The sequence below is a fragment of the Mercenaria mercenaria genome, chromosome 5, assembly GCF_021730395.1.
Source record: "Mercenaria mercenaria strain notata chromosome 5, MADL_Memer_1, whole genome shotgun sequence".
Classification (NCBI taxonomy): Eukaryota; Metazoa; Mollusca; class Bivalvia; order Venerida; family Veneridae; genus Mercenaria; species Mercenaria mercenaria.
The window spans coordinates 55,610,795-55,627,502 of record NC_069365.1 but is presented as its reverse complement, the minus strand read 5'-3'; the positions used below and the strand labels follow the sequence as shown (position 1 = coordinate 55,627,502).

Below are 16,708 nucleotides of genomic sequence, written 5' to 3'. Positions count from 1 at the left end.
AATTAATTACTGATGTTCAAAGGATGACCTGCATTAATAAATTAGTCACTTAAAAGAGACAGCTAATGGTTATACATTTACACCCTGTCAAAACGTATTTTACACTTCATAGTTTCGTTGTCCGTGTTAATTTAACAATTAAAGAAAACAGAATTACGGACCACGAATGAACACAGAATTCCGGGCTTAGAAAGTTTATTTGAAGTTAATTTTCAAACTAAACATTTAAAGTTTGTTTTAACACATAAATGACGTAAATCACTTAAGAGATAAGCATGTAACATAAGTCTAAACACTACTGACAACTTCATTTATATAATATGACACTAACAATGTTTCATATCTAAGCGTTTGAACTTTTTGTTTGTATGTGTTTATAAGTTTGTTTGTTTGTTTTGGGTTTAACGCTGTTTTTCAACAGTATTACAGTCATGTAACGGCGGGCAGTTAACCTAACCAGTGTTCTTGGATTCGGTACCAGTACAAACCTGTTCTAAGCAATTAACTTCCCCACATGAATCAGAGGTGGAGGACTAATGATTTCAGACACAATGTCGTTTATCAAATAGTCACGGAGAACATACGCCCCGCCCGAGGATCGAACTCGCAACCCCGCGATCCGTAGACAAACGCTCTTACCTACTGAGCTAAGCGGGCGGGTTGTGTTTATAAGTGTATCAATATGGTCCATATGGGCATATATATAATTATAATTATATAATTTATTACATATACACTTGTATTGCATTGTATCAACGTTCGTTTAGCGATCGATCTCTTTACTAGTAAGGACAGGCCCGGTTCCATGGCCTGTTCCAGGACCAGGCCGAGGCGGCTCGTGCCCTCTGCCCCTCCCCCACAGTTACCTGAGAAGTGACATATACTCATCAAGGATGTACCCTACTATTATGGCAAAGGAATAATATTTTATTTAGACCCAGAAACGTAACAGAGGCCACCATTTCATATCTGTATATCAAAATTTTCCAGAGGGCCTCCTGAACTCTCTAAAATGAGTTGGGTACCCCCATGAGTAATTGCACCATTTGCCAAAATTTCATGACTGTATTTCAACAATTTCCAGGGGGAAGATATCCACCCCACCCCCTGACCAGGACAGAGGCCCGTTCCTGTAACTACCAGGACCTCGGCGGTGACGTCTCCGTTCTAGACTGGTGCCCCTCTCCCAGTCAAATATTACTGGATCCCGCCGCGCCGGCCTGAAGGAAAAAAACATAAATGGCACATTGCCCTGTATCTGAATGATTCATCATACTGTATTCAAATAGAAATATTTCATAGCACTACTCGAATACAGTCGTGTTGTTTGCTTTACCTTGTGACTATAAAAATAATTCTTCATATCTGTTTCAGATGTGTATAGTCTAGAATCATACCCTCTCAGAAAATACAATATACTTTGAGAGTGCTTCATGTTTTCACTGTAATTATTTATGGCTGTAAATATGTAAACGGTGTTATGTTATGTTTCAAACAATAACAACATCCTGTTTCAAAAGTCGTTGATGTGGCCTATTACTCCGCAGCACATTTTAAATAGATATGTAGTAATTTATCTCCCTTGACATCTGCTAGTTACACGACCGTTTTATGTTTGAAATTCATAAATGTTTAGGACTATATTTTTTCTTTTATGTAATTTTGTTTGATTTGTTTGTATCTATTGAAAAAATACCTTCTATAAATGAATATAACAGACTTTAAAACGTCTCCATATGAGTTGCGTGGGCATTTAGACTTGTTGTCGGCCCTATGTTTCGCCTAATTAACATTTGAAAACACTCAAGCAGGCTGTGTCTATATTGATAATTATATTGCCTCTTGCTGCGAATGGTTTACCTATCAGAAAAAAAGCATTTTCAGAGGCTTCAAACTAACTTAAAAATAGCCATGAAACCAGGTAGTTGAACTAGCAAACATTAAGCACATTATGATTGATGAAATTAACGTTGTTTTGTTCGACTGTCGTTTTGTCCATGTCGGCGTTTTAAACCATGGGGCATCCCTTTTACATCATTGGGCATCCAGAGTCCAATGGTCTGCTCAATCAAACCGAGCCTGCAACATTTTCGTATCTGTCGTGTTGAAGTTTCCACTTTTTTTATTTCATAGTATAAATTTATATTACACTACTCATTTATGGGTAACAATGTAGCAGCATGGGGACAAGAAATTTCACTTCATTACTAAAGGGGACAACGTGTTCTAATAGCTCCGATTCAGAGTATATTCTGCAAATTCATTTAGCATTAATACATAAGATGTTTTGCCAACTTACCAATTTATATTATGTTTAATAAAGTAGGTATTGTAATGCACATTTCACTCTTCTTTCTAAACAATTAGCAAAATTAGAGCTTCTCTTACCGAAAATGAAATTTTGGACACAAACACACACCCTGTAAACGACTATACTGTTTGCCCGTCCTCTTTTCCTTTTCTCTTTAAAGTCAATGTCACACGTAAGAGGTCAAATGTAAAATCAGGTCCAAATTTCGTGTCCGCGCCATAACTTCTTTATGCATTAAGGGAAGCACAAAATTAATGTTCATGAGACGATGTGTTGCGCACAAGACACAGTTCCCTTGCTCCAAGGTCAAGGTCACACTTTTTTTTCGCGTTCGGGCCTTAACGTGTTATGCATGAAGGGATTCTGAAATAACTTGTTACAAATATTCACAAATACGAGACGATGTGTAGCGCATAAGACACAGGGGCCCGTCTTACCAAACATAGTACGACTAAAATCGATCGTAGGCCTGTAATATCTGTTTTCTTGGAATATGGACACATTACACAGAAAACATGCTACCTGTCCGTATCTTGAACACATGAAATTGGTAACGTGTTTTGTTACTGTTATCAACAAAAGTGTTCAGACAAAACTTCGGTCGTACGATACGATAAGATGTTTGATGAAGACTGGCCCCAGCTGGTCTCTGCTCCAAGGGTAAGACACAAAATAAAAATAAAGGTTGGTTTTTCGTGTCAGTACCGTAACTTATGTTACTTGTTCAGCATCCTAATATACAATTGTATATAGCAATTATTGTCTCCGCTGGTACTTTTTTTTTGCCATTATGAATTGGTCCAGGACGACAGAAACGGAGGTATAATTTAGCGACCGTTAGGCAGCAGCACTGGCTTCTAGGACGATAGAAATACGGTTTATAAACGTGTTACACATAAAATGGAGAATGTGCGTTATCGTAGACGTTATTTACCAGTAAAACATTTCCCATAGCGTTCTAGTGCAAATTTGCCACAGTTTAGGTCCATTTATTATAGTTTCTAAAATTGAAATCCATCATCGCAAGATTCAATAAATAAGCTGTCAAAATATGAGAAGAAAAGTGGGTTTTAGAAGATTTGGAGGATAGACAGACAGACAGACACACACACACACACACACACACACACGGACAGACGGACGGGGGTAAACCTATAGTCCCTCCTGTCTCACCTCTTCCATGTTTTTGAAGTCATCAGGAAACACTTTTTCGCGTGACTGAAGAAGGTAATTTCTTGCGTGACATTCTAGGGGCGCCGTGTATACTTTCGGTTTCTAATTCTGTATTTTATGAGAATATATGTCTGTAAACCAGCACCAAATACTTAAATGTAAATGAGTCTGAAGCATTCAATTGCATTATATAGATAGGTAGTCACAGACCCCCTACCCCCACCCCAACCCCAATGGATTAGTACTGGCATAGCACGAGGGGTTCGATATTAACTGACATTATATACATGGAGACTGATCGATAGAGACACTGTGGTATGTATCTTTATTTCATTTACGCCTTTCAGAACACAAATCGCATACTAAAGTCGCATTGGAATACGGTTTCAGTCGCAGATAAGGATTAAGATAAAATATCAAAATTGGCAAATCGGCATACAGTGTTTTTTAGGTTAGGTAAATAGTATTTCTTCTTGACATGTACAGCAATATAGCCTCTTTAATTCACTTATTTTGGATAAAACTTAATATTATGAGGAGATATAAATAATCACTTATTCAGAGATCACAACCGACATGAATTATTATTGCAATGATTTACAGTGTTATGCCATAAGGGTTTCTGACTTGGTCGAGTAATTATTTTCATTAACGATAGAGTGTGAAGTCATTAATCATTTGTAAAATAGGGACATTTAATTCTGTTATTATGCACAAATTACCATTCTATTAATGTTCGAACCATTTTATCATGACTTTCAATATCACACACCAGCTGAAAATGTTAAATTAATCATTTCATAACATTTTACTGCAAGTTGTTGGCTTTGTGTCAATGAGAAGTAGGGGAGTACAGTCTTTTAGGGTTGAATCAAATCCATTTCTTCTTAGAAGAAAATGTATAACCTGATAATTGCACTGGGATTCTAATAGGGACTAATTCATAAAATATTTGTGAAAGGTAGATTTGTAATGATAGCTTAATTAGGAAGCACAAATTTGAATCGAAATTAGTTAATAATACAATATATTATCATATATGTATTTGAATTTAACAGTATTGGTATGTATTAGTGATATTTTTAATCTGATCAAAAGTATCTTTTATATAAGATAACACGATAGGTGAATAGGCATAATTCATTGAACTAAGTATAAAAATGGACTTAACATTCACATTTAATAATTTTCACCGAGAATTTTATCGAATATTATCGTTTGGGAAATATCGGATGACAACACTTAATGCCTGAAATTTAATTCAAATCGGACTTCATACTTATTGATGCAGAGTTATGGACCTTGTGTTATGAGAGAATTTGGAAAAAGTCATTTTAGTTTAAATCAAATCCATTTCATAACAACAGAGAAAAAGGTGAAAACCATGAAAATTGAACTGGAATTCTAAATAAAAAGGGACATAATTCATAAAATATTTGTGCAAGGGTTATGGACCTTGTGTTATATGATGAGGGCGTTGATTAGGAAACGCTATTCTAAATTTGAATCGGATCCCTTCTATAATAACAGAATATTATCATATATTGTAATTTGAATTTATACAGTATTTGCGTTGTCAATTAATGACGTATTTTTCCATAGAATGGGCAAAAGTATCGTTTTATTATTAAGGATAACATGGTGTAATAGCCATATTTCATATCTTGTAACTGGATGGTAGTATTTAAATGAAATTTGGTTACTTTAAAGACATTCAAAATTTAAAACGTTTCACCGAGAGATTTTTCGAATTTTATCGTTTTTGGGGAAGATAATCGGTATTGAAGTTAACATTAATGCCTATGGGAAATATATAATTTCTTTGATTATGAGAATCTGAGCTTGAGTTTCCAGAAAATTTTGCGGTAGAAAGCTGCATTTTATGATTCTGATACAAATACCAAAAAGAAACCTAAAATTCCCCGTAGGGAAAAGGAGAAAATTATTTGTTTCTAGTTTTCAGGGGAGATAACTTATGAAAAATCAAAATTTTCAGGGGAGGTAATGTAAAGGAATTTTTTGAGAACTTCTGTCACTATATAACTTATCAATATGCACGTTATTTCTATCGTTTGACTTTTTCAAAGCTTACATTATCAAGTTGTATGTACGCTTTTGGTGAAATTGAGGCCTATTACGGGTAGTCATCCTTAATACAATTTTTATTACTGGAAGATTTTACCAGGAAAACAGTTTCCTGGCGCAAAAACGTTTTTGAGCCGAACATCTTCTTCAGTTGCTATAAAATCTAATTCCTACATTTAATTTAGTAGAATCTTATGGTATTAATATTTATGTTCATTTTTTTCATTTATAATTTATAATTAATATGGATAATAATGATAAACAATGGATTCGCGTAATTTTATAAATGGCTGTCGTGTTACACGCTCAGTCAGGGTAGGTTCCTGAATATCCAGGTAAACCTGGTGTAAGTGAGCTTCGTTATGTACGAAGTAGGTTCTCCTTATTTTATAAAGCATGTAAAAATAATAATCAAACCAGTTGTGTATTGTTTGTTTAATCTAACAAACAATAGAGTTAATATATCCAAGTTAGGCTTCTAAGAATAATATTAGCCAAAATAATTCTGCTAGTACTCAGTTTGGTTCAATATATTGAACTGCGTGTGATTCCTTTAGGCTCTGAAATATAATCTAACGGTACCGCAATGAATTCATTCGGTACATTTAGCATGTAGATGAAAACTTAAACTACACGGGAGCATTATGACAACAGACAGCCAAGTTACGAAGGAGCATTGTGACTAGAGCCACCCCATTTACAAAGGAGCACTGTGACCACAGCTACCCAAGTTACTGAAAAGCATTATGATCACAGATACCCTAGTTACCTGGTAGCATTGTGACCACAGCTACCGTAGTAACCAAGAAGCATTGTGACCATAGCCTAGTTGACAACAGCTACCCAAGGTACCAAGGAGTATTGTAACCGCAGCCTAGCCAGTTACCAAGAAGTATTGTTACCATAGCTACCCCAGTTACTAAGGAGCATTGTGACTACAGCCATCCCGGTTGCCAAAGAGCATTGTAATCACAGGTACCCCAGTTACCAGGGAGCGTTATGACCACAGCTACCGTAGTAACCAAGAAGCATTGTGACCATAGCCTAGTTGACAACAGCTACCCAAGGTACCAAGGAGCATTGTGACCGCAGCCTAGCCAGTTACCAAGAAGCATTGTTACCATAGCTACCCCAGTTACTAAGGAGCATTGTGACTACAGCCATCCCGGTTGCCAAAGAGCATTGTAACCGCAGGTACCCCAGTTACCAAGGAGCTTTGTGATCACGGCTATTATTATAGCCATTACAGTATCTAATAGGTTATTTAACCTAAAAGTTAAGTCATTGCATATTTCCGTTTTGTTTATTTTTCTACTTAATACTTAATCCGATGTGAAAACAGTCTCATAAGAGATTATTTGTACAAGAAACATATAAGAACTGAAACGCCATAAATATATTTTTTTGAAAAAGAAAAATATCAGACTGATTCAGATTCAAATACATAAATTACATAACATAAAAGAAAAAAACAATTTTGTCCTACAAAACAATGACAAAGTGATTAAAATGTCACATCTAAACAAGTTAAGTGCACTATTTATGTGAGTTTGAACGTTTAAAGACATCAATGATATATTCACACAATAGGGAAGTGTCAGTATAATTAAACATCCTTCAAAATTGATTTCCTGGAATATTATTTCCTCTCTAATGTCCGCCATGCCACCAATTTGTAAAACACCTAAATTACCAACTGTACATATTACTCATTCTACCTTTTTTTCTCAAAGTACCAATGGATATACTGATTGACATGGGATAAAAAATACAACACAACTGAGGACCAGAATGTCATTTCTCACTTGCAATGTATTTTTGTTAAATTTTTGTTTTTGTTATTTTTTCTTTTGCATGAAAAAAGCAATGATAACAGTAATGCTATTGAAATCTATTTAAATTCTGTTATAAAAAAAAAGCTTCTAATATCACTTTAGTTTTATGTATAAATTACTTTGATGGTGAAACAATATCATGTAAAGCAGTTATTGGTGACGACAAACAATGATAATCTAAGTGTGTCTTTAAAACTGATATGTCACACGCACACCATATTACACACATTCACATTTTTATGGACACAACAAAATAATCTAAGCCGGCTAATGTTTTTAACCTTTTCCTGTTATATTTCTCCAACGGACATTTCCATCATTCTATTTAGGCAGGAACACTTATTCAAAGAAGAGTTCACTGAAAAATTACTGACTGAACAGCGAACAGTGCAGACCATGATCAGTCTGCACAGATGTGCAGGCCTATCTTGATCTGCACTGGTCGCAAAGGCAACATCACTTGCCGCCATCAGGTTAAGTACTAAAAGCCTATTGAGAAATACGAAAACAAATGAATCTTAACGGAATTTGTCGCAAAGCTTTTGAACAAAAGCAACTCGCGTGTGCATATAACTTCTCATTTGCATTTAAAATGGCTCTTACTTGCCAACATGTAATGTGTACATTTGAATATTTGTTACTGCCAACCAAAATCACAAATTAAATGCTAAACCGACATTTGTCAAGCTATACAATGCGTCAAAAAAGTTTGCCCTCGTCAAGAAATATGATTGAATATGTCGGGTTAGATGCGCACCATCAATCATTCAACGCGTCTACAATACTAGTTACTTGAATTTTCCTGTTTCTAGGTTACACTTGATCACTAATTTCCATATGCTTTTTCAACAAATTGTATATTGATAAAGGAGACTACAGGAACCAGTTTATCCTGTGCATTATTGCATAATCATCTTGCTAAATGTGGCCCTGCCTTACAAAAGTTTGCTGATTAAAGTCAGTTGAAACTAATTTCACACTAATTGATAATACCCGCCCTACATTAAATAGATTTGTTACTGATACCATGTTAAATACAGTCCAGTTACCTTAATAGCTGAGCAGAAGTAGACACCTGGGATATAAAGCTCATTTACAAAACTGGTCTCAAGCTGTCCATAACGTTGCAAAAAAGATTACTTCAGTACAATTATATGCAACAATAAATTAGAGTTTACCCTTTATTTTCAACCAAATTTCATATGTTCCTGAAGCGTGTAATGCCTAAACAAAGATATTGAGTCTTGGTAAGAGGCTGATCTAGAGAGTTGTTTAATAATCATTCTCATAAAAGGCAACCAAATTCAAGTTGTATTTCATAAATTTTAACTACATGACAGACAGTACAAAGAGCCTTTTCATGCCTCATACTGCATCACTGCAACAATAGCGGTTCCGTTCTGTTCTTATCTACAAAGACAATTACTAAAGCCTGCTGTTACCATGTCAACCGTCTTGGCATTTATTACACACTAAACAGCTTTGAATATAATTAAATATGTCAACAAATGTAACATTTAAAGAGCATGTAATCATGCCAGTTATGAAATGATTAATAAACTTGGCTTAATAACAGCTGTCAACATTACTAAAAATAATGCAATTTTAATAAAGTGGTAACATGCAATAGCTATTATTAGAAAATGTCAGTACATAAATGCATAAACGCAATTTCGACCGACTATTAGCTAATGTTTATTGTATTCTGTAAAAACTGACTTGCAAACATTTCGTATTGATATTCCTGAATCAAGTGAGAACAAGAGTTATCTTTATTGTGACTGTAATATACAAAAACAGTGGTTAAAATTGATAATTTTCTTATAAAGCGAAAATTCACAGCGATATAAGCAAATTTACAGTACCTAATATAAAATAGAAAAAAAAAAGGAAAACCACGGAACGCCCAACACAACAAAAATGAAAATGTTGCAGGCCCGGTTTGATTGAGCCTGATCGTGGACGGCAGGAAAATACCCATAAACCAAAAACCATAAACCATACTTATTCCATTTCTAAACAATAAACGACATTTTCCCTAAAGACATGTCACCACAATACTCCACAAGTTTCCTGGTTAGCAAGTTTTCGGATAAACATTTTCGCTCAAGTGGTAACATTATTGCTCAATCGAAATGACAACATTCTGCGAATTTCCTCGAGCATGAACATCTACATTATTTTAGAATTAATGTTGTTTGAAAACTGATGCCCGTAAAATGATCATAACATGGTGACCCTTGTAATTTGTTTACGAGCACCGGAAAAATGGGTTCCGGGAAAATATGGAACAACAAGTCGTCTTCAGATTTCAAACAGATGTTTTACATTAAGTGAATATTTTAGAGCTTCAGTGTAGTAGTTAACGATACTATTGTCAGGCGCAAGAGCTTTTCCATAACACCAGTTTCAAAACTTGTATGAGTTTACGAATCAAACAAACAAAATTTGTGAGGCAGCCAAAATACCTTCAAAATCCTGATTTCCACCTCTGATATCCAGTTTTACGTTATTTGAAACCGTCTTGTACAAATGTCAGACCAAACGGAACATTTTGCTTGCAGCAAAATCGAGATGTTGACTAATATATTTTGAGACCATTTTCTTTCCTGTTGGTCGTACACGTGCTGGCTGCCGAATAACCAGCGGGCAGATGATACTAGTAATGGTTATTGGATTCCAAAAATGCCCAGTGCACCCGAATGCAAACCTTGAATTGGTAACCATGGATACAAACCAAGCTTTGATGCTCCAAAATATATATTATTATTTATAAATGAGATAATAAGTCATATTGCAACTAATTTGTACTCAATCAATAAAATCTGAGGAAAGATCCTTTGGAAGCACATAACGCACCCAGGCAACATTATAGCAGACTCGCTTTGATTGGGTCTGTTCATGAGATGTACATGTAATGAAATATGCAACACTTCTTGCGCTCCCTAGCACTGGTTTAATCAAAATAGTAAATGTTCTCGTAATATCGAGATCATTTTCTTATAGTTATGTAATATTTTCTCGTAATTACGTGATCTTTTCTCGTTATTTCGAAAACATAAGACAATAAATTCAAAAGATACTTTTAAGTGACAAGCTCCAACTTTCGTAGGTCATTTAGCACAAAAATGACCACGTTACCAGACTGCCATTTTTCTGACAAATCAAAATAGACCTGAACAATCTTTGGTAAGGGTCAGACCAGCAGCTTCTGAAAAAAAGGCCTCAACCAAAGTACCCGACAATGCCTTAAACAATGAACAAAGAGGCACCTTGGGCCTTCCTCCACCATCAAAAACTGGAAAAGTGGCCATATGACTTAAATTGTGTCGGTGTATCTCTAAATACAACAGAACCATATCAAACCTGATAAGAAGACTATCAAAGTTTACACTATCGCTATAGAATGAATACTTAGTAGGAAAAGTGACCAGGTCGTCTAGTAGCAGTGTTTTTATTGGAGAGGAACGGGCTGAAGAAAACAGGTAGATAGTCACTCATGAATCATTTCTATGAAATGACTGTTAAAACAGGCCAGCAGTTTTTAAAAAGATGTTTCTCAAATTTCCTCTATAGCCATATAAGGAAAAACTACCCGCCCTTCAAGTTGCAATATTTTCAGTTCACCTGAGTACGAAATGCTCAAGGTGGGCTATTGTGATCACCTTGTGTCCGTCATCCTGCTTTATGCGAGTCCCTCATCAACCACTCTAGATGCCACAATTTAACTTAGTCTTTATGAAGCTTGATCAGAATATTAGCCTCAATAAAACCTCAGACGAAGTCGTTACTGGGTCATCTCGGATTAAAAACTAGGTCACTAGGTCAGTTAATAGGAAAACCTTGTTAACACACTAGATGTCACATTTTCTACCTCATCATGTGTGATGAAATCTGTATGAAATCTAGGACAAATTCAAATTCAAATCTGGATTATCTGGGTTCAAAAACCTAAGTCACTTTATCAAATCATAGAAAAACTTTGTCAAAACTTCAGAAGTCACATTTTCTGTTTGAGCTTCTTAAAACGTTCTCAAAATGTTTAGGGGCCTCCGTGGCCGAGTGGTTACGGTCGCTGACTTCAAATCTTCTTGCCCCTCATCGATGTGAGTTCGAGCCTCACTCGGGGCGTTGAATTCTTCATGTGAGGAAGCCATCCAGCTGGCTTACGGAAGGTCGGTGGTTCTACCCAGGTGCATGCTTGTGATGAAATAATGCACGGAGGGGCACCTGGGGTCTTCCTGCACTATCAAAGCTGAAAAGTCGACATATGACCTATAATTGTGTCGGTGCGACGTTAAACCCAACAAAATAAATAAATTCTTTCTCAGAATGTTTGTCTGTTTGAAGTTGGTCAAGTTTAAAAGCAAGGTACCTGGGGTAAATCATTGAAAAAGTTGGTAATCTGTAAAACATAAAACATGGTCAAAGAAATTTAGGCAAAATTAGTTACTAGGTTATCTTGGGTAAGAACTAGGTCAGGTGAGCGATACAGCGTCCTTAAGGACGGTACATTCTCACGGAATTTGGTAGACGGTCACCCAAGAAATAACTTTGAAATCAACTGATCAGTTTTATACTAGAAGATTCTCAAACTTTTCATATATAGCTATTTAAAGAAAACCGCCCCGCCCACTTGCGGCCATGCTTTTAAATACTGTAAAAGCACATATTTTCACTGGGTCAAAATTTCGCGAATCTTAAATTTTGAGTAAAAAGACTATGTTCGCGAGGTTTAACATTCGCAAAATTGTAAAAGTGGTATCATTCTTAAATTTGAATTATACTTATGGTGAATATATACGCGAGGATTAATTTTCGCGATATGTAGGGCTTTGCGAATATAGCGAAATTTAAACCATCGGGAAATCTTCTGCTTTTACAGTATATATATAGTGAAATAGTTTGAAATTTTTATGCTCAGGTGAGCTAAAATTCATTGGGGGTAATTGTAACATTTCGCGTTCTGAAATGTGCTAGTAAACAGACGAAATTTTGAAAAGAAATAAAATCCAAGAGGTGAAATATGTTCTGATGTTCTGAATCAGATGTTCTGATAATGTGCGCACGCTGACGGGTATGAAAACCCTTTTACATGTACAAAGTCTGTTGTAATGATTTTCAAAAAAACAAAACAAGTTGACCGATATACGTAAAGATACATATTTTAATTTTGCAAGCACATTTTGACATGTAGGCTTAATAGAATTTATCGAAATACGTCTATATATAGCTTCTACAAAAATAAACATATTAATATTAACACTTCATAGAGTAAGCAACACAAACAAGTGTTTTCAATCCTCTTCAGTGTGTAAAAAAGGAGAGGACCACGCTTTGTTTAAAATTATAGCTTTGAGCAGACGACACAAGCTAGTTCCCTACCCTGTATGTAAGGAGGGCAAGGAAGAGATCCACATCTGGCTTCCACAAGATAAAAGATGTGTTGATCGCTATTGCCGCCTGAATTTGGCACGAACTCTGGACGACTGTCCACACATACGTGATTATGTGGTCCATCATGGTTATAATAGGCGGACATCAGATACCCACTGTATTCTAGTTTCCATCCATCGTAGCAATTTGACCTTCCAGGAATCATCAGGGTTTGATCTTTGAACACTGCACACTGCACAGGGGGAATCTTGATTGTTTACTTCATAATCGAAGATATTTTTGGAAGAAGGAACGTCCGTTTCTGTTCCGTAAATGTGTCCTCTGCTAGCGTCGTCTCCATCGTGGTATTTTAACCACGTGGGTTCAGATGGCAAACATATGGTATCACTTCCACTACCTTTATCATTCCACTTTTTACCTGCCGAATAACCTGTTAATGTAATGCAAACTGTTTTGAAGTATTTGGTTTTAAGGTTTAAGTAATACGATAAATAACCGGTACAGTCTTAAATCCGTCTTTGAACAACAAATGCTTAATTTTAGATGTATACCCTTGATAATTAGTCAATGCAAGGAATTGATAAAATGCAATACACTGAAATCGAGTGTTGGTCGTTATAAAACTGATGTAACAGGAAATTAACCCCAACACCCCCATCCCACCTCCACCCCTTACCCCCTTGAAAATATTCCTTTTTCAGTGTGGGGGGGGTATAATTTCGAAGCGAATATAACCCCCGGTTACGGTTTTTCTAGGAAATATTCCCCAACTCTGACCATTTTGTCCCTCTTTTCTTTGTCTCATTCAGTGAGAGAAACGCAGTCGTGAAAAGGCTGGCTGTTTTGTGCATACGAGTTAAGCAAGCACTAATATAATGCTACAGTGCGTGCATGCATCCGTTCGATCTTGTCCGGACTGTAACTTTCATACGCACTAAGTAATGTGTTTTATTTGACAGGCATGTTAGTTAAAATGTCGTGCGAAATACCCATGTCTCTCTCTCAAAGGTCAAGGTCACACAAGGTGGTCAAACACTTACTATGGTGGGGAGATAACTTTCTAAAGTTAAGTATTTTCCTAGGAAGTTGACCTTCATAGGGGGAGATTTTCAGGGTATGAGGCGGGGGCAATAAGTCCTGTTACACTTGTCCGCTAGTAAGGCCCTTTACATGGATAATAAAATAGTTATATGATAAAACATATACCGTTATAAACCAGTGTAGCATCAACGGGACATGTATTCCTTCCCCATCTGACATAAACTGACACGCCTCCTATACAGAGAAATATAACGGTTGATTTTATGTTTCATATTCCTTTTGCATATGCTGTAATAGTAATGTCAAATTAATATACTGAACAAAACAACTGGGACGCCATTACCTATTTTACTATGTCCTACGAACTACTTGGTAGTCCGTTTTTTGAAATTAAGCGTACAGTTAGATCAACCTATTGTTAATAACCCAATGGTCTGGTAGTATCATGCTTGATTGTCAATTCAGAGGTCCGGAATTCGAATCCCCGTCCAGCCATTTAATAGATTTATGAGATTATCTAATGGATTTCTCTATGTCTCTGTTCAGTGAGTTTTCTCTCTCTCTGTCCCTCTGGACAGTTCACTCTGTGTCTGTACTAGTTAGGATGAATGGCGTCCTTTTCGGCTGTCCTTGTATGTTAAGCGCTTTTGAACGTGTTCATCGTGCAAAATGGCACTATATAAATCTGGTTTTAGAAAATTATCAAATTACGCAAAAACTTTAGTTTAATTTTAATTCTACTACCACATCCCATTTTTCAACAGTCACAAAGTGCACATACATAGGTGTAGATTTGGATTTATTACTAGGAAATTATTAAATATCACAGTCAAAAATATTAAATCTTAATTCTTAATTTTCTTTTTTGACAGGGCACGACAACGATGTTAATGATATTCTGTTTAGTGTTTCTTCTTTCAAAACTTTTTTTGTTAGTTTGTGTATTCAAGATGTCTAAAATGTATGTATATATTTTGATATTATAACAAACGGTGGGCTAGCTGTTTTGTTCAGTAGACATGTTTATATTTCAGTTACAATGTACCTTATTAAATGTTAAGAAGATCAGTTTAACAATCCAGGATATTTACCATATCATATTAAAACCTCTAGAAATATGTGTTTGGTTTACCTTTATGTGACAACTGCTCTATTCTCTGCTCTAACTCAAACAGCTTTTGAACCGTCCTGTATTCGTAATCAAAATGTGATGCGCAACTAGGTTCCTCTGCACAACAACACACTAGTATGCATATTCCGAAATAAATCCTATTATTATAAATCATTTTCATTTCAGACTGGCCAAACAGAAGCCTACAACATAAATATTTTTCTCCTTTGGAAATAATGTACAGAAAACTTATAGCACTTGTCCTTCTTATTCGTTTAATTAAGAGTGTACATGTATAATTATGTTGTTGATTTTTCCGTTCGAAGGAAACTCCACTTAAACCTACGAGTATAAGAACTGTACTACACGTGTGCAAAACGAGTTATTCCACATAGCGAAAGCAATTTTTCAAGTTCTTTTTAAAGTCACTGTAAGAGAACATTTTATAAAATGCATCATTTGCACTTATAAGAGATGTTTTTTAAAGTACTTTATTTTCTTGAAAAACATGCGCAACTTAACATCTCAAGTCTGAATATTTCTTTCAAAGTCGATTAGTGAACGTTTGTGATGTGCTTGAACTGTGTTTCTCACATTGGATGAACGTAAATCGCTTAACCTCCATTTTTCCAACAGTTTTGTCATTCGATAAGCATGCAAAGTACAGGCACTCATAACGAAAACAAAATCAGAAATATGAATTGTCCTTCACAGGTATGATGCATTGTTTATGGGCCTCTCAAGGGCGGAAAGGTGAATGGTAGCTGATTTTCCATGTCTATTATTCGCCGCAAGGAAAGCCCGATCGTCGATTAATTGCGATTAAATCTGGTTACAATTCGGATGAAGTAGTCGAAGAAATTTCTATATTTTACTTATAAGTAGTTTTAAAGAATAATACATGAACAATGCTGAAGTTATCCGTTTTCCTTTTCTTTAAGAAATAAAGTTCATTATAAATATCGGGGCAATGTTATGAATTAAATCATAAAATTGCGTCGGGTGTGAATTCGAGGGCTCAACGCGAAACTGTTCCATGTGCTTTTTGAAAAAATTTCAGGAGAAGGAAAAAAAAATAATTTCTGGAGTTCTGGTTATTTAATTCAGATATGACATGCAAAATTAAGTTAGTATGTACACTATAACAAAACTTAACTGCTGACTTGACAGAGGATGTATTTGTAAAAATGTGTTACATGGAACAGTTTCTCGCCCAAATTTGAAGACAATGTGAAATTTTTTTGACTGCGAAACTGTTCTATCAAGGTTTTAATTTTGAATTTGACATTTATTATTTTAATCTTAGACATGCAAGTTCATAAAAATCTATACAGTTGCACTTCCATATTCAAATGTGTTACATGGAACAGTTTCGCACCCGAACTTCAAGAAAATGTTAAAATTATTTGACTGCGAAACTGTTCTACCAAGCTTTTAACTTTGAACTAAGATTTATTTTTTCAGTCTTTCACATAAAATTTCATAAAAAATTTATACACTCCACTTCCACATTGATAACTACCAGAAAATGGAAGAAATAAACTATTCAAACTAACTGTGTAACTGTTCCATGTGCATTAAATTTCACACATAATCCAGTATTAAATGCAATTTTGTAGAATTATAACAGATAATGTCAGATACTGGGAGAAATTTGGAGAAATTGAAGAAATATATGTAACTATAATATATTTTAGAGCAACATTTTAGTGCAGCTGCCATCAAGGGTAAATTTCTTTCTATGGGATTTAAGTA

At 35.4% G+C, this 16,708-nt stretch overlaps 1 protein-coding gene across 1 annotated transcript; it reads right to left on the bottom strand.

Annotated features, from left to right (window-relative positions):
* Positions 1–12,795: 12,795 nt before the first annotated feature.
* On the bottom strand, positions 12,796–15,334 carry LOC123557283 (uncharacterized). Its single transcript, XM_045348684.2, has 3 exons — positions 14,975–15,334; positions 14,008–14,076; positions 12,796–13,231 (listed from the first exon to the last, which is right to left on the bottom strand). The coding sequence occupies exons 1-3, from the start codon at positions 15,132–15,134 to the stop codon at positions 12,930–12,932; spliced, it is 531 nt and encodes a 176-aa protein (XP_045204619.2). The 5' UTR covers positions 15,135–15,334; the 3' UTR covers positions 12,796–12,929.
* Positions 15,335–16,708: the final 1,374 nt, after the last annotated feature.